We start from the raw sequence: 24,183 nt of genomic DNA on the forward strand, positions 1-24,183 counted from the left end.
GAATGTAAACTGGTACAACTACTGTGGAAAACAGTATAGAGATTCCTCAAAAAATTAAAAATAGAAATACTGTATGATCCACTAATTCCACCAGTGAATATATACCTGAAGGAAACAGAAGTACTAATTCAAAAAAGATATATGCACCCATATGTTTATTGCAGCATTATTTATTTTTTTTAAATTAAAAAAAAATTTTATTTTATTTATGATAGTCACAGAGAGAGAGAGAGAGGCAGAGACACAGGCAGAGGGAGAAGCAGGCTCCATGCACCGGGAGCCCGACGTGGGATTTGATCCCGGGTCTCCAGGATCGCGCCCTGGGCCAAAGGCAGGCGCCAAACCACGGCGCCACCCAGGGATCCCTATTATTCTTTATTCTTATACCATATTTGTAAGGCCACCTCATTTTGCCTATTAAGAAACTGAGGATCAAGAGGTGGGTTAATCAATTTGTTAATTTGTTAAAGGTAGAATAACTAGCTAGCTAGATGAAGAAGTAGGATTTAAACTCACCTATGACCTCAAGCTCTGTGTTGTTTCCACTGTGACACATGGATGGCCATTCAACTCTCTTCCACTTTGCCTGAATCCCTAACTTCCCTTTTCCCTTCAATCACTGCTGTGGGTGAATATTCTTATTATTTTTGCTGAATGCCACCATAATACCTTAATACCATTGACTTCTAAGTATTTCTGTACTCCAATCATAATGAATATGTCTTCAATGTATATAATACTTCCTGCTCTGTACTTTCCCAGGCTATACTCTATACTTTCCCCTGGAGTATCCTATATAGAGTTGTTTCCCTTGTAGTATTCATTTGCATAAGTACAGAAATATTTTTTTGCTTTTTTTCAAAGAGAGTTGTTGGAGCTCCAGGCATCTCAGAATACCTGATGTTGGAAAATATCTGTAGTCTTGTCCCATCAGTCTTCTTTTACTCAGCATTACAATAGATATTGTGTAAAGCTACCATTTGCCTGGAGTAGAGAAAAGATTTATTCTTGGTAAGAGGGAATATAGTGGCCGTGGGTGATGAATATAAGAAAGGAGGTTCTGGGATCCCTGGGTGGCGAAGCGATTTGGCGCCTGCCTTTGGCCCAGGGCGCGATCCTGGAGACCCGCGATCGAATCCCACGTCGGGCTCCCGGTGCATGGAGCCTGCTTCTCCCTCTGCCTGTGTCTCTGCCTCTCTCTCTCTCTCTCTGTGACTATCATAAATAATAAATTAAAAAAAATTAAAAAAAAAAGAAAGGAGGTTGGAAACAGAATAAATTTCTGCCAAGAAAAAAAAAAATGAACAACAGTGTAGAGCTAATGAGGATAAGTGAACAAATCCCTCTCAGGCCTTGGTTGAGATAGAACCTGAAGTAAGAGAAAATCCATGGCTGTGCATAGGAGGGATAGGTAGGGATGAGGCTTTCCTTGGGTAGAGGATGTATTGGAAAGAAGATACAGATGCATAATGTGTTCTTTGCTTTTCAGTTTGTGCTGACCTGGCCTGGAGGCAGCTTTTCTTTCAACAGATGAGATGCTGTTATGGAAAAAAACTATATCGAGGGCAGCCTAGGTGGCTCAGCAGTTTAGTGCCACCTTCAGCCCAGGGCGTGATCCTGGGGTCCTGGGATTGAGTCCCACATCAGGCTCCCTGCATGGGGCCTGCTTCTCCCTCTGCCTATGTCTCTGCCTCTCTCTCTCTTTCTCTGTCTCTCTCTGTGTCTCATGAATAAATAAATAAAATCTTTAAAAAAACCTATATCTAAGTAATTGAAAAATGCTAACATGTGCAGTTCTAAAATAATCTCTATGCTTATCAAAACATGAAAACGAGGAGCTCCTGGGTGGCTGTCGGTTAAATGTCTGACTCTTGATTTCAGCTCAGGCATGATCTCAGGGTCATGAGATTGAGCCTTGAGTCAAGCTTCATACTGGGCATGGAACCTGCATAAAATTTTCTTTCTCCCTCTCCCTCTCACCTCACCTCATGCTCTCTCTCTCTGAAAACAAAACATGAAATTGATACTAGAATAATCACTGTATTTTGAAAGTGTGATCATAGCCCTGACAATCAAGCTCAGTTTCTCCAGGAATTATTCCTTGACTAAACTAGTAGTTTTTGATCTCTGTTTTCCTGACACTTTTACTACTAATAATCTATATCATATTAACTAATCCTTCATTATGTGTTATAGTGAATTTTTGTATGTACAAGTTTTATCTCCTTAAAGTTTAAAAAAGAAAGAAGTGGGTACCTGGGTGGCTCAGTCAGTTAAGCATCTGACTCTTTTTTTAAAATTTTATTTATTCATGAGAGACACAGAGAGAGAGAGACAGAGACATAGGCAGAGGGAGAAGCAGGCTCCCTCTGGGGAGCCCGATTAAGCATCTGACTCTTGCTCTCAGCTTAGGTCTTATCTCAGAGTTGAGAGTTTGAGCCCTGCATTGGCCTCCATGCTGGGTGTGGAGCCTACTTAAAAACAATTTTAAAAAATTTATAAAAGGAGAGAGAAAGACTTGTATCTCAGACTTTTTTCCCTCTGCTAGATGCTGGACACATAGTAGTAGATTCTGTATAGTTGAATATATGGGCTGATTATTTCCTCTTTTTTTTTTTTTTTTTAAAGATTTTGTTTTTCAGTGAATTCTGTACCCAGTGTGGGGCTCAAACCTATAACTCCAAGATCAAGAGTTGCAAGCTCCACCATCTGAGTCAGCCTGGTGCCCCTCATTTTCCTTTTTGAGATCATTTTTTTAAAAGATTTATTTATTTATTTGAGAGAGAGAAAAAGAGAATATGTGGGGAGGGGCAGAGGGGGAAAGAGAGAGGCAAGCAGATTCTGTGCAGAGCCCAATGCAGGGCTTGATCCCAAGGCCTTGAGATAAAGACCTGAGCCGAAATCAAGAGTCAGATGCTTAACCCACTGAGCCACCCAGGTGCCCCTTTGGGATCGTGTTTTAAAAAATAGTTTTCTTTCCATCTTATCTCAACCAATATTCTCTCTTGAAAGTATCAAGTATTTATTTTGTAGGTAGCATTTTTTCCTCAGGGGTAAGCAAAGCTGACCTTCAAATTTCTTCTAGATACTATATATATATATATATATTTATATATATATATATATATATATATATATATATATATTTTTTTTTTTTTTTTATCCTGGTCCCTGATAAAATTTTAGAAGTTGTTGAGCTTTCTGTCAGCGTTCATTCATTTAACAAAATGCTACCATTATTCTAGGCACTAAATGCAACAGTAAGAAGAAAAAGAAGTAAACATTAATCTCTGCCTTCATGGGGCTTTTAGTCTTAAGAATAGGACTGGATAGTGCAGAGTGGACTTGAGACTTTAAAGACTAGAGGCAGGGATCCCTGGATGGCGCAGCAGTTTGGCGCCTGCCTTTGACCCAGGGCGTGATCCTGGAGACCCGGGATCGAATCCCACGTCGGGCTCCCAGTGCATGGAGCCTGCTTCTCCCTCTGCCTGTGTCTCGGCCTCTCTCTCTCTCTCTGTGTGACTATCATAAAATAAAAATAAGAAACAAATTTTAAAAATTGTTTATAATAAAAATAAAAAAATAAAGACTAGAGGCAGGGAAACTGTGATTATGATCTGGTCATTTGTTCTTAATTCCTTATCTTCCCAGCATTTAGCTTTGACAGCATCTTGATACCCACCCTATATTTTACCTATCTATAAATGTGCTTCATGCCTTATATTTCCCCTATCACCGCCTCCCCATCACCAACACATATGTCTTCCTTTATCAGCTCCTATCATTCTTTGTTCTTTCTTTCATATGTACTTGGCCATATTTGAAAGGTGTCAAAACCATATACTTTCTCCCCTCCTTTCCCCAATTAAACCATATAGTTTCTAATATAACAGTTTTTTCCTTACAAAGGAAAAAAGGACACATTTGCTTTCTTGATATTTTTCAGACTGGGAGTCTTGGTATGAAATCAAGGAATTATCTCCAAAATGGTACATTGATGAAGAGGAAATATCCCAGGGGATGGTAATGGAAAGACTTACAAGTATTGACCTTGAATATTCCAGTTTCAGAGAAGCTTGGAAATATGAGGGTGAATTTGAGCAGCATCAACGAAATCAGGAGAGGCATTTCAGGCAAGTGACAGCTCTTAAGGAAATCTCTACTGTGAAAAGAGACAATAAATATAATAATTCTGAGAGAAGTGTTCTGTTGAAATCAGTACTTTCAACACAAGAGAGAGTTCCCACAGTAGAGCAGTTACATAAATTTGATATTTATGATAAAGTGTTTCCTCCCAATTCCATGCTAATTGAGCATAAAAGATTATCTGCTGAGAAGGAATGTTTGATAGATAATGAATGTGAAGAATTCAACCAGAATACATACCTTAGTAAAGATACTGGAATTCCTCCTGGGGAGAAGTCTTACGAAAGTAATGATTTTTCAAATCTCTTAAGTTTCCACTCATTACTTACTCAACATCAAACAACTCATTTTGGAAAATTTCCACACAGACTCAGTGAATGTGATGATGCCTTTAGCTGTTACTCATTCTTTACTCAACCTCAGACAATTCACAGTGGAGAGAAACCATATGCATGCAATGACTGTGGAAAGGCCTTTAGCCATGACTGCTTTCTCAGTGAACATCAAAGAACTCATATTGGAGAGAAACCATATGAATGTAAGGAATGTAATAAAGCCTTCAGACAGAGTGCGCACCTTGCTCAACATCAGAGAATCCACACTGGAGAGAAACCCTTTGCATGCAGTGAATGTGGGAAGGCCTTTAGCCGTTATGCCTTCCTTGTTGAACATCAGAGAATTCACACAGGAGAGAAACCATATGAATGTAAAGAATGTAACAAAGCCTTCAGACAGAGTGCACACCTCAATCAACATCAGAGAATTCACACTGGAGAAAAACCCTATGAATGTAATCAATGTGGAAAAGCCTTCAGCAGACGCATTGCCCTTACTCTGCATCAAAGGATTCATACAGGAGAGAAACCCTTTAAATGTAATGAATGTGGGAAGACTTTTGGCTATCGCTCACACCTAAATCAACATCAGAGAATTCATACAGGTGAAAAGCCTTATGAATGCATCAAATGTGGGAAGTTTTTTAGGACTGACTCACAACTTAATCGACATCACAGAATACATACTGGAGAGAGACCCTTTGAATGCAGTAAATGTGGGAAAGCCTTCGGTGATGCTTTAGTTCTAATTCATCATAAGAGAAGTCATGCAGGAGAGAAACCCTATGAATGTAACAAATGTGGGAAGGCCTTCAGTTGTGGCTCATACCTTAATCAACACCAGAGAATTCATACTGGAGAGAAACCCTATGAGTGTAATGAATGTGGGAAGGCTTTCCATCAGATCTTGTCCCTTAGGCTACACCAGAGAATTCATGCTGGAGACAAACCCTATAACTGTAATGAATGTGGAAATAATTTTAGCTGTGCCTCAGCCCTAAGACGACATCAGAAAATTCATAATAGAGAAACTCTCTGATTATAACAACTATAAGAAAGAAAACAATTAGTCACCACTCAGTCCTTATTAAATATATATCAGTGAATTCTTTGGTTAATGATTCTATGAATGTAGTAAATAAGGAAAAGCCTTCAGTTTATGAGCACCCTTTATTTGAAATAGCCTGAATAGTAGACATCAGTTACTTTTGGATCTGTTCTATGCCCCATTTGAAACTTATCTTACATATCATCTGATGACACTATTAATCAGGGAGAGCAGTGGATTGGTCATAGCCTGGCCACAATCTGGTTAATAAGGGATTGGCAAATGGCCCTATTTGGACAACTAGAACTCTAAGGGGGTATTGTTATGGATAGTAAGAGAAGATCTTTTTTTCCTGGAATTGCAAGTTTCAAGGATTTAAAGGATTTTTCAAGGTTAAAAACTCACCAGTAGCTTTTTGCCACCACATAAGGAAAGCCTTCCCAAGATCAGTCTAACACAGAGGAAAATGCAAATAAGATATAGAAATCTGATGACATTGTTTGATCTTCTGAATTCAATCAAGCCTGAAGTCTATACCATCTTTTACTTTTTAAATTTTGTGATCCAATAAATTTTGTTTGCTTAATTTGAATTGGATTTTTGCCTCATGGAATTACAGTCCTGATTCATACACCCCTATATTCGCTATATAAGAAAGCCGTAATCTTTTATATGGCACAATTATCCTGAGAAACCTTTTGCTAAAACAAGTATATGGAAGTTGAATATACAGACTTCATAAAGCTGAGAGAATTACTACATTTTATTTGTTGATAAAAATTAATTTGGTATTTATTAGACTCATAATAAGGATAAATTTTAAAAAATTCACCTAGTAAAACTCCTTAACAAGCTTTCCCATAAGGAATTAAAATAATTTGTAGTGGTGACTCACCATAGGCCTTTAAAGAAAGAGTGGCAAGCTAAGAGAATAATGGATCTGTCACATTAATGAATGGTTCTTCATCTTAAAGGAATTATTTGATTTTCTGTTTTCAGTATGGGTTTAAATATACTGGATAATAGAATGAAATAGAATTGTAAATGAGGTCTTCTTTTGTGGGTAGATTGTAAACTTGGCTTAAGAAGTTTGTGGGTAACTTCTTTGGAACTAGAGATTCAGACAAAGACATTACTAGCAGATAGAAAGGATGGCATATTTTCTATTCATTGTAGAAGTAAGAGAGTTAGAGCCTAAAATTTTTAGGTTATAAGTTATTACCATTCTTCAAAGGAGTATGAGTGTATAGAGCAGTATAATCCTATTTTATCTGAGTGAATGTAGAAAGGGAAACTGATGATATGGTAATTGGGCCACCTTGAGTAGTTAGAACTGTTACAATCTTGGACATTGACTGGAAAGCACCTATAAAAACAACAGAACAAATGAATTAGGAAAGAACAAAGGATTTATATATGTGCATCGAGTGAAATAATTACTACTCTTATAATTTCTTTATTAGTCAATTTATACTTATATCTAATACAAATCTAAAAATTTCCTAAATATTAAGACAGATTCCCTTAAACAACTTAAACTGCAAATTTAGTAAGACTTAATACTTCAAACCTTGAGCAGAAAAAAATGTAATGATTATAAAACATTGCCACACATATTACATCTAACCTAAAAAGTCAATATTATGTGCTGGAAATCCATTTCATTTCTTTATTCTTTCTTATGTTTCCTAAAGGTCTAGAAATACTTATTTTAATACTTTTTAAGAGTTGAATAGTGACTTATTTTGGAAAGCTCCCCAAGGTTACAGTAAACTTACTAGGCCTAAAGAAAAAGAGTAATGACTCAGACCAGTGACGAGTTCGAGTTATTCACTAATTGATTCTAAGTATGGCACCTGATTTCTTCCTCTAAGGTGACATAAACCCAAGCCATTGATCCATGCTCTAGCTTTTTCTTTTTTTTTCAGTTAAACTTTACTTGTAATGTTAGTAAAATCTTTTACACATGCCTTTAGCATGGGAGTTTGTACTTTACAATCTGGTGTTTCTCCTCAATAAGGTATTAAATTTTATTTATCTGCAACTATACAATCTATTGTCTTATTGCAGTATAGTGATTTGATCTTTTAGCATTATTAAAAGCTTATGCTTAATAGTATCTTATAGTTATTAGGGTCATCTAGAGGTTTCTTGTCCTAAAGAGATGAGGGTTTGAGTTTGTTCAGTAAATTCTCTTTAGGACATGGACTAATTCATTTAGAACACTGGCAAAACCCTTTGCACTTGGTTATTGGGTATGCCAGTGGTGATGGAACTGTTGGGTTCCTTTTTTAATCTGGTTATTATGCTAAACATATCTTTCTGCCATGTTAGTTTGTGCAGTTTTTGCTTGTATATGTAAAAATTTTCTTTTATATACTCTTAATTAAGCAGGTGTGTGTGTGTTTTATTGAAAAATTTTATATAGAGTACCTACTGTGTTCCAAGCTTTGTTCTAATCTAGGCATTGGAGATACAGTAGTGAACTACACAGAAAAATCACTGCTTTTTTATAGAGCTAATTTCTAGTAAAGAAGACCAACAATAAATATATATGCATATATATATATATATATGAAAAAAATAATATGTAAGAGAATAAATTCTAAGGAGAAGAAAATGAAGGAAGAGGTAGGGGACAAATTGATATTTTAGATTGTATGGCCAGGGAAGGAAGCCTCTTTTGAAGTTGACTTTTGATTAAAGAGATTAAAGACCTGGGAAAGGTAAGAAATTTAACTATACTATGTATATACACACACACATTTTATGCCTATTGGAAAGGTAATCCATGTATATGAATGTTACATATCTATGTGTGTATGTGTATATTAAATATTTTTATATATACATATGTGTGTAATTCATACATGTACATATTACATTTTGAACTAAGTTCATTCTTACATGTATCATTTATTCTGTGTATTTCATTTTAACATTTTTCTTTTTAGTTTCATGAATTCATGGCCTTTTACAATCTTAACACATTTCAATTAATTATAATGGAATTATTTGTGATGCTCAAATTGTCAGAATGAGCCACTGGGGGCCAATTTAGGCTGACTCTTTGCTCCCTTCATCACTGCATTGATCTTTGTAAGCATCTTTACTTCCTGGCAATATAGGATGTTCCAGACCAATCCTCAGTGTTTCTTGCCCAAAGCTATGAAGTTAGCTACCTTGTAAGGAATTTAGGGAGAAAAAAAAACGAGCATATGTATTAAAAAGGGGATATGAAACCAGAAATAGAAGTTTCCCTCTTAATAAAAAATTATTTCTCTCAGTTAAAGATCTTGCTAGCCTAACAAAGAGTCTAAGTAAGATTGGATTTTCCCATTTACACTGTATTTTTTGTTTTCTAACATTCCTGTTACCCAAGAAGAAAAAGACTGCCCAACTCCATGGTAGTTTACTTTGGTAGGTATATATTAAGCTCACACTAATAAGAACCATATATTAATTACTGTTTATAAAACAAAGTTGTTTCAGGATTTTCGAAACACTATTTTAATAAGTTCAAAATAGCTAGTTGAAAAATAATGATAATTTAAAATTCCCTCAACTGATGTAAATGAGTCAGAAGGAAATGCTGCTGAGCTTCTAAAGATGTATTATGATTCCAGGTGTTCTTTTTACCTACAGAAGATTTTCTTCCTTTTTTTTTTTTAAGATTTTATTTTTTCATGAGACACACACACACACACACACACACACACACAGAGAGAAAGAGAGAGAGAGAGGCAGACTACACAGGCAGAGGGAGAAGCAGGCTCCATGCAGGGAGCCTGATGTGGGACTTGATCCTAGGACTCCAGGATCATGCCCTGAGCTGAAGGCAGACGCTCAACCATTGAGCCATCCAGGCATTCCCCAGATTTTCTTCCTTTTAAAAAGTTTTTTATATCTCTTTCTGAGCAAACACAATACAAAGCTTTAAGCTTTGTGTAATATATAAATAAGTTTCTCACAGAGTTCTGTGCCCTTTTAGTAGTTACTATATTTGGGTGCTAGGACTTTGGATGAATTTTGGGCAAAATTGCTGCCATTATGATTGGGCTCCTTTTAGAGACACCTTGAAAAAATGTTTCCTTTTTTCATTATGATTTCACATTGATTTTGAGTTCTTAATTATCATATTAATTTGCTGTACCCTACTAAGATTTTCTACTTTGTCCACAAAGCTCAAGACAGAGAGACAATGATATGTCTTAATGTGGTAGAGAAAAGCAGATACCTTGAAGTCATGAGGTGAGGATACTTTAGAGACATGGAAATGACTCATCTTCCTTGTCAGCTTTCTTAAAGGCATTTGCATGGTAATTCATCACATAGTCTTCCAGAAAGAGTAGTGAAAGTATCTGTTATTTTGATTATTGGCACAAGTAGAGGTGTTGGAATTAGACCTTCATATGGATGTCAACCCTTAGGAGAAACTGAAAAGTGATTATACTTCTTTCAAGCTTAGTTATCTATAAAACTATAAAGCTGAAGTAGTAATTCCAGCCTTTTTGTTTTCATAAGGATTACTTAACAGAATGTAATATATATAACTTCTAATGTGGCATTTTTTAATCATGAAATCAAGCAGGAAATGAATTGCCTGCCCGAAAGCCAGCTGCTCATGTAAGACAGAATTGTAAATTCAGCCCCTGTGAATTTGCAGCTTCAGAGTCTCAGAGCTTCCTCTGTCTGGACATTTGAGGCTGTTAGGACTCTGCCTTCTATTACAAAAGAGATCAGAAGATATGGCTTTTGGTTTTGTTTATTTAGATTTTATTTATTTATTAATGAGAGACAGGCAGAGAGAGAGAGAGAGAGAGAGAGAGAGAGGCAGAGACACAGGCAGAGGAAGAAGCAGGCTCCATGCAGGAAGCCCGATGTGGGACTCAATCCCGGGTCTCCAGGATCAGGCCCTGGGCTGAAGGCAGCGCCAAACCGCTGAGTCACCCGGGCCACCCCTGGCTTTTGGTTTTTTAAATCTCCATTTATATTTTTGGACTTCAGTTAATAGTATGTAATCAACATTGTTTAGTCCAACACTCATTTATTAGTTTATTTTTCACCAAATAATTCCCAATTTCTGTTCTTCCCCATAGGCATGCACACAGGTATGCATCCTTTAATGTATATATATCTCATAAAATCAGTCATATGTTGTATGTTTGAAATATATATCAGTGATATTATGCTATAAAAGTGCCATTTTTCCTACTTAGCACTTTTTATTCGTGTGTGTATGTTTTAAGGTTTTTCACTTTAATTCCAGTATAGTTAACATGCAGTATTAATTAGTTTCAGATGCTCAATACAGTGATTCAACAATGCTATACATTACTCAGTGCTCATCATGATTAAATATACTCTTTAATACCCATCACCTATTTCACCCATTCTCCATCCCCCACCTCCCCTCTGGTAATCATCAGTTTCTTCTATATAGTTAAGAGTCTGGCTCTTGGTTTGTCTCTCTCTCTTTTTCCTTGGCTCATTTGTTCTGTTTCTTAATTTCTACTTAGGAGTGAAACCATATAGTATTTATCTCTCTGATTGACTTACTTCGGTTAGCATTATACTCCCTAGCTCTGTTCGTGTTTTTGCAAATGGCAATATTTCACTAATTTTATGGCTGAATAATATTCTAAATACCAAAATACCACATTTTTATCCATTCATCTATCAATGGACACTTGGACTGGTTCCATATTTTGGCTATTTTAAATAGTGCTGCAATAATCATAGGGGTGCATGTATCCCTCTGAATTAGTGTTTTTGTATTTCGGGGGTAAATACCTAGTAGTGTGATTACTGGATCATAGGGTAGTTCTATTTTTAATTTTTTGGAGAATCTCCACATTGTTTTCCCAGTGGCTGTACCAGTTTATGTTCCCACCAACAGTGCATGAAGGCGTCTTTTTCTCCACATCCTTGCCTACACTTATTTTTGTGTTATTTATTTTAGCCATTTTGACAGGTGGGAGGTGATACCTCATTGGTCTTTTGTGGTTTTCTAAAATCTTTTTAGAAATTTTATTTTTTTTGAGAGAGAGTGTGAGAGCATGACTGGAGGAGAGGGGCAGAGGGAGAAGTAGACTCCCCACTGAGCAGGGCTTGATCCCAGGGTCCCAGGATCATGACTTCAGCTGAAGGCAGATGCTTAACCGACTGAGCCACCCAACCGTCCCTTATTGGTGTTTTGATATGCATTTCCCTGGTGATGAGTAGTGTTGAATATCTTTTCATGTGTCTTTTGGCCATCTGCATATCTTTGGAGAAATGTCTGTTCATGTCTTCTGCCCATTTTTAATTATATTATTTGTCTTTTGGGTGTTGAGTTGTATTAATTCTTTATATATTTTGGATACTAATCCTTAATTGGATAGTCATTTGCAAATATCTTCTCCCAGTTTGTTTTTTTTTCAATTTTTATTTATTTATGATAGTCTCACAGAGAGAGAGAGAGAGAGAGAGAGAGGCAGAGACACAGCCAGAGGGAGAAGCAGGCCCCATGCACCGGGAGCCTGACGTGGGATTTGATCCCGGGTCTCCAGGATCGCGCCCTGGGCCAAAGGCAGGTGCCAAACCACTGCGCCACCCAGGGATCCCTCCCAGTTTGTTTTTTAACTTTAAGTAGTGCCATGCTCAATGTGGGGCTTGAACTCGTAACCCTGAGATCAAGAGTCACATACTCTATCAACTGAGGCAGCCAGGCTTTCCTTATCTTCTCCCACTCAGTTGATTGCTTTTCAGTTTTGTAGATTTTTTTCCTGTGCAGAAGCTTTTTATTTTGATGTAGTCCCGATAGTTTATCTTTGCTTTTATTTCCCTTGCTTCAGGAGACACATCTAGAAACATGCTATGGCTGATGTCAGGGAAATTGCTGCTTGTGCTCTCTTATAGGATTTTTATTGTTTCAGTTTCAAGTCTTGCATTTAGGTCTTTAATCCATTTTGAGTTTTATTTTTGTGTATGGTGTAAGAAGGTGGTCCATTTTCATTCTTTTCTATTAGCTGTCCAGTTTTCCTAACACCATTTGTTGCAGAGACCTTTCCCCATTGCATATTCTTGCCTCCATTGTTGAAGATTGACCATATAATTGTGGGTTTATTTCTGGGTTTTCTATTCAATTCTGTTGATCTATATATCTGTTTTTATGACAGTACCATACTGTGGTGTACTACACCTTTGTAATATAACTCAGAGTCTGGAATTGTGGTATGTCTAGCTTTGTTCTTTTTCAGGATTGCTTTGGCTGTTCAGGGTCTTTTTTGGTTCTATACACATTTTAGGATTGTTTCTTCTAGCTCTGTGAAAAATGTGAATATTTTGATAGGGATTGTGTTAAATCTGTAGATTGCTTTGGGTAGTATAGACATTTTAACAATATTTGTTCTTCCAATCCATGAGCATGGAATATCTTTCCATTTCTTTGTGTCATCTTGAATTTCTTTCATCAGTGTTTTATAGTTTTCAGAGTACAGGTCTTTAACCTCTTTGGTTAAGTTTATTTCTAGATATTTTATTATTTTTGGTGTAATTGTAAATGGAATTGTTTACTTAATTTCTCCTGCTGCTGCTTTGTTATTAGTGTATAGAAATGCAACAGATTTCTTTTTTTTAAAAAAGGTTACATATTTGAGAGAGAGAGTATGAGTAGGGGAAGGGCAGATGGAGAGAAACTCAAGCAGACTCTATGCTGAATGTGGAGCCTGGTGCAGGGTTTGATCTCATGGCCCTGAGATCATTACCTGAGCTGAAATGAAAAGTCAGATGCTCAACCAACTGAGCCACCGGGTTCCCCAGAAATTACTGGGAAATTGATTACAAAATCAATTATACATTGATTTTGTATTCTGTGACTTTCCTAAATTCATTTATCAGTTTTAGTAGTTTATTTTTGATACATTTATTAGAGTTTTCTATGTGTAATATCTTGTTATCTGCAAATAGTGAATGACTTCTTCCTTACCAGCTTGGGTACTTTTTATTCCTTTTTGTTGTCTGATTTCTATGGCTAGGACTTCTAGTACTATGTTGAATAAAAGTGGTGAGAGAGGATAATCTTGTCTTGTTCTTGTCCTTAGGGGAAAAGCTCTAAATTTCCCCCCCATTGAGTATGATGTTTACTGTGGGATTTTCATTTTCACATTTTCATGTGTCCCTGCCTCTTTCTCTCTGTCTCTCATGAATAAATAAATAAAATCTTAAAAAAAATTTCAACTTCTTCCTGCTTCAGTTTTGGTACATTAGATGTTTCTAGGACTTTATCCATTTCTTCTAGGTTGCCCAATTTGTTGGCATATCATTTTTCATAATATTCTCTTACAAGTTGCTTGTGTTTTCTGTAGGGTTGGTTGTTATTTCTCCTCTTTCATTAGTGATTTTGTTTATTTTCATCCCTTCCTCCCCCCACCCTTGATGAGTCTGGCTAGAGGTTTAATCAATTTTGTTGATCTTTTCAAAGATCCAGCTCCTGGTTTCATTGATCTATTTTTTTTTAAGATTTTATTTATTTATTCATGAGAGACAGAGAGAGAGAGAGAGACAGAGAGAGAGAGAGAGGCAGAGACACAGGCAGAGGAAGAAGCAGGCTCCATGCAGCGGGCCCAGCGTGGGACTCGATCCTGGGTCTCCAGGATCAGACCCTGAGCTGAAGCCAGTGCCAAACTGCTGAGCCACCCAGGCTGCCCTATTCTATTGTTTTTTTAAATTTCTATATCATTTACTTCTGCTTTAATCTTTATTTTCTTCCTTCTGCTAGGGTTGGGTTTGTTTTTCTTTTCTAGGTCTTTTAGTGTAAGATTAGGTTGTTTGAGATTTTTCTTGCTTCTTGAGGTAGACCTATATTGCTATAAACTTCAACTTAGAACCACTTTTGCTGAACCTGAAATGTTTTGGACCATTGTATTTTCATTTTCATTTGTTGCAATGTAATTTTTGATTTATTTTTTGACTTCTTGGTTGACTCATTTATTGTTTAGTAGTATGTTATTTAGCTTCCATGAATTTGTGCTATTTCCACATTTTTTTCTTGTGGTTGATTTCAAGTTTCATAGCGATGTGATCAGAAAAGACACATGGTATGACTTCAGTGTTTTTGAATTTTTTGAGAATGTTTTGTGGCCTAACATATAATCTATTCTGGAGAATATTCTATGTGCATGTGAAAAGAATGTGTAGGGATGTCTGGGTGGCTCAGTTGGTTAAGCATCTGCCTTCAGCTCAGTCATGATCCCAGAGTCGTAGGACTGAGGCCCATGTTAGGCTCCCCACTCAGCAGGAGACCTGCATCTACCTATCCCTATGCTTACTGCTCCCCTGATTCTGTTCTCTCTGTGTCAAATAAATAAAATCTTTAAGAGAAAAAGAAAAGAATGTGTATTCTGCTGTTTTAGGATGAGATGTTCTGAATATATCTGTTAACTCCATCGGGTCCCATGTGTCATTCAGAGCCACTATTTCCTTTTTGATTTTTCTGTTTGGATGATCTGTTCAGTGTAAGTGGGATGTTAAAGTCCTCTACTATTATTGTATTACACTATCAATTATTTCCCTTATGTTTGTTATTTTATGTATTTGGGTGCTCCCATGTTAGGTGCATAAATATTTACAATTGTTATATCTTCTTGTTGGATTGTCCCCTTTATGATTACATAGTGTCCTTTTCTCTTGTTACATATAGTCTTTTTTTATTTTTAAAAGATTTTATTTATTTATTCATGAGAGACAGAGAGAGATAGGCAGAGACAAAGGCAAGAGAAAAGTAGGCTCCACACGGGGAGCTCAATGTGGGACTCGATCTCGGACCTCAGGATCACACCCTGGGACGAAGGCAGGTGCTAAACCCCTGAGCCACCCAGGCATCCCTAGTCATTGTATTAAAGTTCATTTTGTTTGATATATGTAATGCTACCCTGGCTTTGTTTTGACATCTATTTAGTCTACATGGTTTTTAGATCTATCTTGTTCCTCTGTGCAGTCACCTAAGGTTATTCATCACTTCTAACACTTGCATAGTAATTAATAGTATATATTTACTATGTATTATTTATTTTTTTGTCTGAAATGATGGATACAACTCCTGGCTGTCACAAAGAGCATCCTAGTATGTATCCCCTTGCAGACCAGAACTAGATTAGAAAACTTACCCTGGAAGGCAGCCTGGGTGGCTCAGCAGTTTAGTGCCTGGCTTCAGCCCAGGTTGTGATCCTGGAGTCCTGGAGTCCCACATCGGGCTCCCTGCATGGAGCCTGCTTCTCCCTCTGCCTGTGTCTCTGCCTCTCTCTCTCTCTCTCTCATGAATAAATAAATAAAATCTTAAAAAAAAAACCTTACCCTGGAATATTGCACTTGTGTTTTTGCACAATTTTACTAGGTACAACCAGTTTACTTTCTAGAGTGGCTGCATCTGTTTACATTCGCACCAGCAGAACCTCTTTCTATGTGCTGGTAAACACCTGATATTATCTTCCTTGGATTTTTTTGGTTTGTATTGTTATTATAGACTACTAGTGAGTTAGAGCATATCTCCATATACTTCTCAGTCATTTGGACTCTATCAAGTTTTTTTTTTCTTACCTTGTTTGTCTCCTCAAATTGTCATCAATCAATTCATAAAAGTTTGGTTAAAATTTACTTGTGGGGATGCCTGGGTGGCACAGCAATGGACCGTCTGCCTTTGGCTCCGGGCATGATCCTGGGATCGAGTCTGGCATCGGGCTCTCTGCTCTCTAGTTTCAGGTGCCAAACCACTGAGCCACCCAGGGATTCTGCCCCCCCTTCCTATGTCTCTCTGCCTCTCTCTCTGTGTGTCTCATGAATAAATAAATAAAATCTTAAAAAAAAATTTACTTGTGAATCCATCTAGGCTTTAGGCATTGTTTCTTTTTTTTTTTAATTTTTATTTATTTATGATAGTCACAGAGAGAGAGAGAGGCAGAGACACAGGCAGAGGGAGAAGCAGGCTCCATGCACCGGGAGCCCGACGTGGGATTCGATCCCGGGTCTCCAGGATCGTGCCCTGGGCCAAAGGCAGGCGCCAAACCGCTGCGCCACCCAGGGATCCCTAGGCATTGTTTCTTGAGGATATGTTTCTATACCATTTCAACTTATTGGGTTTTATTAAAATTTTCTGTTTCTTATGCTAATTTTGTGGGGTGTTTTTAAAGAAATATGTTCATTTGTCTAGGTTGTTAAATTGCAAATAGTCATTCATAAGATTCTTTTATTATTCTAACTTCATTTGGTTTTACTCATTTTCTTATTTGCATCTTTGTACTTTATCAGCCTTGACAGAGGTTTATATAGCTAATTGATCATTGATCTTTAAAACCTGTCTTTTGATTTTGCTATCCTTTTATCTCTCTTAATTCTGTAATGATTTCTGTGTTTTATTCTTTATAATTTAATTCTTTGAGTGTGCTCTGTCCCTACATTTTGAGTTGACAATTTAGTTTTTTGTTTTTCTTAAATATATTCGAAGCTGCATGTTTCCCTCTAATATGTAAGTTGTGTCCTACAATTTTGCCAGTTAGTGGTTTCATTGTTATTCATTTCCATGTCTTGTAACTTTAGGTGTGTTTTTTTTTTTCCTTTTTTAACAGCAAAACTAGGTTTATTTGGGAATAATAGAGAATTGCAATTCAGGACAAGCAAGCCATGGTAAAACCATAGGCAAGTCCTAGGTGTTTCTCCTTAACTCAGAAGTCTTGGCTTTTTGTTATATGTTTCTGATGCTATTACATTATAGTCAGACATTTATATTGCTTCTCTAGAATTGAATGAAGCTTCCTTTATAGCCTCATATATAATCAATTTTTATAACTGTTAAGGTATATTAAAAAAGTATGTTTTCTGAACTTTTCTTTTTTAAATATTTTTTTATATATTTATGATAGTCACAGAGAGAGAGAGAGAGAGGCAGAGACACAGGCAGAGGGAGAAGCAGGCTCCATGCACCGGGAGCCCGATGTGGGATTCGATCCCGGGTCTCCAGGATTGCGCCCTGGGCCAAAGGCAGGCGCCAAACCACTGCACCACCCAGGGATCCCTGTTTTCTGAACTTTTTGAGTGTAAATTTCAAGTCACTGAGGTCAAGCTATCAATCTAGTGGATCTTTATCAATCTGATAGGTGGAAAATGATAACCCAGAGTAGTTTTAATTTGCTTTTTTCTTATTGTGAGTGACTTTGGGTTTCTTTTCTGTGAACTCTATCTTTTGCTCAATATTCAATTGGATGTACTTTTTACTTATATGTTAAGGAAATCACCTTATGATTCACAAATTTTTTTCACAACTTTTTTTTGATTTGTTTAGGGTTCTCTTTTGCCATGCAAAATGATTTTTATGTTATCCAATTTATGAGTATTTTCTTTTAAGCCTTCTGAATTTTGATTCATGTTAAAAAGGCCCTCTGCATCTTGAGATAATTTTTAAATGTCCCGATGATTTCTCCTATTACTTTTTCATTTTTTTGTTTTCATTTTTTTACATTAAAATTTTTTGTGTAAGAATCTACTTTTGCCCCAATGTTATATTCCATTTCTTGCACCATTTACAAATAATCCATCTTTTCCTACTTAGTTGAAATGTTACCTTTAGCATATACTGAATTACCACATGTACTTGGGTACATTCATGTATTTCCTATTCTGTTGCATTAATTTGTCAAGTCTACCATCTCTAATTGTTTTGACATTGCTAGGTATAATTGTGGATTTGTCTATTTCTTTTTTTTAGTTCTAGCAGTTTTTACTTTATGTGTCTTGAAGCTCTTGCAGGAAATGCAAATATTTGGGATTGTTACATACTGTTTTTTCTTTCTTAATTACATTGCTATCTATCTATCATCTATCTATCTATCTATCTATCTATCTATCTATCTATCTATCTATCACCTCTCTATTATGATCAAATAGGGTTTACTATAAAAATTCAAGCCTAGGTCAATCAATATCTGGAATTTGTCAACACTTAGCAATATGATTCATAATAATAGGGAGCTTGTAAACAGAAATTAAAAGAGAAACTCTACAGGATTATCTAAATAGAAACCAAAATTTTGATAACATCTGGCAGTTCTTTCTAATACACTTCTTTTTTTAATTTTTAAAGTAGGCTCTAGGCCTGACATGGAGCTTAAACTCATGACTCCAAGATCAAGAGTTGCATGCTTCACTGACTGATCCAGGCAGGCACCCCAATATACTTCTTTAAAAAAATTTTTTTTTTCTCTGTGTGTGTGGTATGTGTGTGTTTGGTTAGTTGGTTGGTTGTTTTCATTTTTTTTTCCAGGAGATATTGTTGACATATAATGTTACGTTAGTTTCGGGTGTATAAACATAGTGAGTCAACAGGTTTATACATTATATTCAACAGGTTTTTGCATTCACCACAAGTGTAGCTACCATCTGTCTCCATACATTGCAGTGTCATTGACTATATTCCTTATGCTGTGTCTATTTTTAAAATTTTAATTTATTTATTCATGATAGACACAGAGAGAGAGAGAGACAGGCAGAGACACAGGCAGAGGGAGAGGCAGGCTCCATGCAGGGAGCCCGACATGGCACTTGATCCCAGGTCCCCAGGATCACACCCCAGGCCGAAGGTGGCACTAAACCTCTGGGCTACCGGGGCTGCCCTGCTGTGTCTTTTATTCTTGTGATTTATTCATTCCAACCTGGAAGCCTGTATCTTTCTCACTCCCCTTCACCTATTTTTCCTCTCCCCCCTTCTCCTCTGGTAACCATTAATTCTCTGTATTTGTGAGTCTGATTCTGCTTTTTGTTTGTTTATTCATTTGTTTTTGTTGATGTTATGTACTTTTAATTGATCCTTTTATCATTATAAAACAACCTACTTTGTCTCTGGTAATATTTTTGCTCCCAAATCTATTTTGTCTGATATTAATATACCCACTTTAGCTTTCTTTTAATTAGTTAATACTAATTATCTTTCCCCATCTTTTTTACTTTAGACTTATTTGTGTCTTTCCATTTGTTTCTTTTTTCAAGTAGGCTCTACACCCAACATGGTGCTTGAATTTACAACCCAAGACCAAGAGTCACATGCTCTACTGACTAAGCCAACCAGGCATCACTGTGTCTATTTACTAGGTTTTTCATTGGCAGCATATAGTTTTTAAAAATTGTTTTTAAAATTCAGTCTGAAACTCTCTGCTGTTTAATTGGGGTGTTTAGAACATTCACATTTTAAGAATAATTTACTGAGGCAAAATTCACATAATATGAAATTAGCCATTTTTAAGTGGACATTTGGTAGCATTTAGTACATTTACAATGTTGTGCAACCACCATTTCTCTCTAGACCCAAAACATTTCTATCATTCCAAAGTAAAATTCCTTACCCATTCAGCAGTTTCTCCCCATTCTCTTCTCTCCTCATACCCTGTCAACCACTAAACTGCGTTCTATCTCTATCGATTTATCTATTTTGGATATTCTATATAGATGGAACCATATATGATCTTTTGTATTTGGTTTCTTTAGCATAATGGTTCACTCGTGTAAGCATTATTTGTACTTCATTCCTTTTTCTGGTTGAATAATATTCCCCTGTATGTAAATACCACATTTTGTTTATCTGTTAATATGTTGGTGGAGATTTGGGATAGTTACACCTTTAGGCTACTTTAAGTAGCATAGTAGTGCTGCTATGAACATGCATGTACCTGTCCCTCTTTCAGTTCTTTGGGCCATATGCCTAGGAGAATCATTGAGTCATATGGTTATTTTGTTCTTAACTTTTTGAGGAATTGCTAACTGTTTTCTACAGTAGCTGAAGCATTTTAGATTCCCAGCAATACTGTGTAAGGTTTCCAGCTTCTCCACACTCTCAATAATGCTTACTTTCCTTTTTAAAAATTTTTAGTTTTTTCCTTTTTTAAATTAAGCCATCCTAATAGATGTGAAGTGGTACCTCATGTGGTTTTGATTTGCATTTCCTTAATGACTAATGAATCTTTTCCTATATTTGTTGGCCATTTGACTATCTGTTTTGGAGAAATGGCTATTCAAGTCCTTGCCCAAATTGACTGGGCTGTTTATCTTTTTGTTGTTGAGTCTTAAAGAGTTCTTTATATATATTAGATACTAGACTGTATTGTATACGAAATTTGCAAAGATTTTCTGCCATTCTATAGGTTATCTTTTCATTTTCTTGATAATGTCCTTTAATGCACAAAGTAATTAATTTTTATCAAGTCCAATTTACTTGACCAATGAGATGTAAACAAAAGGGAGTGATTGTTATTTCTGTGCTTGCTTTTTCTGACCTACAGGGTTGGAGATATTGAGAACTATAACATCCTCTTTTGCCCCAAAGATGGAAATTGCTTGTTCAGGAAAGCAGAGCTATTCCACCAGTCTTGGACTGCTCCTACCTATATATACTCTCACATGAGGGAGAAATAAATATATGATATTTAGATCACTGTGTTTGGGGATCTTTATTATTAATCAGCTTAATCTACACCCTAACTTATATGACCCCATTGTGCCATACAAATATTACCATTTTCTGTTTGTGCCATGATGAAGGTTGGGAATTGCCATGACTTGGACCATTTCTTCTTTGTCCTTTTTGCTAGCTAGCTCCTCTTCAGTGTAACCAAAGGGGATATCCTTTCTCTCCTACCCATCCAGGTATGTAGCTTATTCGGATTCTTTCAGAAAAATTGGGCATATGGTGGGTGTTGGCCATAGGAAGGTGCCTTGCTTTAGGTGACACCTGGGGTAAAGCTTGGTCAACCTCAGTGGTGGAAGTCTCCAGGATGCCCCCGTTCACAACCCCCCAGGAGCCCAGCACCCATAAAAGACTGTACCTGCATCACGGGTTGCCCTGGCATAGTGTGTTTCCTTAACGGTTCCTTTTCTAGCTGGGAGACCGGGGTTCTGGCTCTCCCAAGACAGACACTTTTCATTGTTTCCGCAGCTCTCACGGATCTTTTTCCTACTCTGTCTGGTCAGAGATGAACCAGGAAAACTGAGCCTCTCAAAGGTTATCTCCGTGTCTCTGGGCTAGGTTATAAGGCAAGGGGCTTCCAAAATTAATGTGAACCGCAGGCTCCTCGGCTTACTAGTAGTACCTTTGAACGACAATCACTAGAGCGCCCCTCTCCCAAGAGGAGGCTCCTCCCCCCCCCTCCCCCTCTCCCCCCGGGCTTCCTGACAACAGCACCTCTGGGCTGCGCTGGTGGGCAGGGGTCCATAGATCTGTTCCTCTTCCACCCTTTTGGGGCTGGTTTCTTTCCACCTCTGACTTCGGTGCCCCTCATCTCTTCCCTCTCTGCCTGTCGTCCTCTTTCTCTTGTGCAAAGACCCGGTTTGAGGTCCCAGCCCTAGCTCGGCAGGTTGGAGCCGGAAGCAGAGGGATTTGGCTCTGGGGCTCTCCCTGCCCACCACCCGCGCGAGTTAGAACACTTGGAGCACCTGCTTCTCCTCCTGAACTAGGAGCCCCAGGGTCCTTCGCGCCGTACGTTTCCAATCTTCCCCTTCCCCCAAACTACATTTCCCAGAGTCCACCAGGGCCGGATTGGGTCTGTGACGCGCGCGGCAGCGTCCGTGCGTCGTCTCCCTTAGGGTGGGAAGAGGATGCGTGTTTCTCTGGGATTCCCGCGAGGGCGGTCGGTGCTGCCTCTCTCCGCGGCGCCCTAGGTGGCGGGGCACAGTGCGCCCCCACACCCCGGTTCAGGAAAGTTGTGAACTCAGTCTCCCAGAGCCTAAGGCAAGTTCTGTGGGAAAATGTAGCCGTTTTGACAGTGATGTTAGTTAGGCTCTTTGGTTTTCTGAGGGACTCAACCCCAGCATTTGGGGCTGAAGAATCTTGTGTATGATGAACAGAGAAGGAAGCAAGACTGAGTTTCAAATCAGGTGTGTTCGGAAGCTGCAAGTCTTCTGTCTCCTTTGTCTTTCTCCAGACCTATAAAACTCTACCCCTCACCAGAAGAGCCTGAGGAAAGAAGTTTGCGCCATTTAAGCCTTAAAGTCATGGCCCAGAAGAATTGTCTTCCTTCTTTCCTAAAACGCCATCTTGTTTTTCATGACTTATGCTCAATATTTTGCCTAAAGTTCGCTATCCTAACAGGCGTCTCTGGGCAATTCTTCCCTTCTTCCTATTGCAGGGGTTGAGAGGGCTAAAGATATGCTTTCAAATAGCCCACTTACCGCTCTTTTCATCTCTCCCCTCCCCACTCCTCATGTATTTACTCAGGAAATTATTCCACACATCCCAAGAACTCAGTGGTCTGCACAGCTCCAATGGTGCAGAAATGCATGCCCCGGAGGAAATTGGAAAGCTTTGCAACTTGTGGTGTCATCTGGAATATTGATCAGCCTATGAGGCATAGGCACTACCAGCCAGAAGGACATAGGTCAGGAAAGAAGCAAGGCCTTGGAAGCCACCTAGTAGATCTGATATTAACCGTTAATTTCAAAATTGAGGGAAATGGGGAGAGGGATTTGAGTAGTTCAGTTTGGAGGGTGATTGGTGTTGGAGCTGTTTACCAACCATTTTATCAATCTGTAAGGCTCTAAGACCAACACATTCTCTTTGCATTTTAACATTTCTGAAATTGAGATGCCTTTTTTTTTCAACCAATGTTATATTCAATGTGATGAAATACACTAATATTGCCTATAGCATAGGCAGCAGTTTTTAAGGCCAGATGGGAGATAGTCCTGATACCTCACAGGAGGCGCCTGCTTTAGGAGGAATTTAAAAGGTTTGTGATTGAAGCCTTTAGCACAGAGATGTCGGTCAACAAGGTAGGAGTTTGGGCAGGGAGTTGATGGGAGATGAAGCACAAGGTTCATTGTTATTTCTAAAGGGTCCAGTTTATTTTATTTATTTTATTTTATTTTATTATTATTTTATTTATATTTTATTTTATTTTATTTTATTTTATTTTATTTTATTTTAGGGTCCAGTTTAAAGTTGAAACAGTTCAGGTAATGAAGATGTATGTGCAACTCTGGGTCAGCCTTCCCAGCTCTGTTCATCAGGGTGTGGTGTGGCCCACAAGTAAGGAGCTGATCTTCTTAACCTGAAGTTTGGGGACTCCCTGGACAAGTTCCTGGAGGTCCCTGAGCCCTCAATGTATGCTCAGTGAGTTGTATGTACAGTGTTGTATATTGGGGCCTAGCTGTATTTCTCTAGGGAACAGGTCCGAAATTTGGCTTAGGTCCCTAAAGAGATATATAACTCCTGTCTTAGCTCAGTATGCTATAACAAAATGCCATACACTTTGCAACAAACATTGTTTCATACAGTTCTGGGGTCTGGAAGCCAGATTCAGGATGCTAGCATGTTTGGGTTCTGGTAAGGACCCTTTTCTAGGCTGCAGACTGGCAGCTTCTTGTATCCTCACGTGACCCAAAGAGAGTGCTCTGGTCCCTTTGTTGTCTTATAAAAGCACCAGTCACATTCATGAGGGCTCTACACTCATGGCCTAATTGTCTTGCAGAGGCTCCACCTCCAAATACTGTCATATTGGGTATTAGATTTCAACATGTGATTTTGGGAAGAAACAATATCAAACCCCCAAAAGTGTTAAAAACTCCTAGATGATGCTGTTAAGAACTGGCAAGGGTGTTTGAAATAATCTTGCCCTAAATTGGTATCCTATAATGAAT

General features: G+C 37.8%; 2 protein-coding genes and 1 long non-coding RNA gene across 18 annotated transcripts in view; 2 read left to right on the top strand and 1 right to left on the bottom strand.

Annotated features, from left to right (window-relative positions):
• The window catches only part of ZNF527 (zinc finger protein 527), a 28,532-nt gene extending 22,411 nt beyond the window's left edge, over positions 1–6,121 (top strand). For all 4 annotated transcript variants that reach the window (XM_072840051.1, XM_072840133.1, XM_072840218.1 and 1 more), the window contains one exon: positions 3,947–6,121. In XM_072840051.1, the coding sequence (XP_072696152.1) occupies positions 3,947–5,520 (1,574 nt within the window). In that variant the 3' untranslated portion in view covers positions 5,521–6,121. The remainder of the gene's footprint in view (positions 1–3,946) is intronic.
• LOC140602386 (uncharacterized) overlaps positions 1–22,095 on the bottom strand; it is a 28,866-nt gene extending 6,771 nt beyond the window's left edge. Inside the window, exons 1-6 of one of the 11 annotated variants that reach the window (XR_012005424.1) lie at positions 21,982–22,090; positions 21,375–21,511; positions 21,065–21,215; positions 9,767–9,965; positions 6,752–6,895; positions 4,029–4,162 (exon numbers count right to left, since the gene is read on the bottom strand). This is a non-coding gene — a long non-coding RNA (uncharacterized lncRNA). The other 10 variants (XR_012005480.1, XR_012005412.1, XR_012005458.1 and 7 more) reach the window with 10 other exon arrangements.
• Positions 22,096–22,117: 22 nt separating this feature from the next.
• Positions 22,118–24,183, top strand: part of ZNF570 (zinc finger protein 570) — a 131,602-nt gene continuing 129,536 nt past the window's right edge. The window contains exon 1 of one of the 3 annotated variants that reach the window (XM_072841411.1): positions 22,118–22,276. The gene's annotated coding sequence lies outside the window, so the exon portion shown is untranslated. The other 2 variants (XM_072841600.1, XM_072841818.1) reach the window with 2 other exon arrangements.

This window comes from Canis lupus, chromosome 1 (assembly GCF_048164855.1).
Source record: "Canis lupus baileyi chromosome 1, mCanLup2.hap1, whole genome shotgun sequence".
Taxonomy (NCBI): Eukaryota; Metazoa; Chordata; class Mammalia; order Carnivora; family Canidae; genus Canis; species Canis lupus.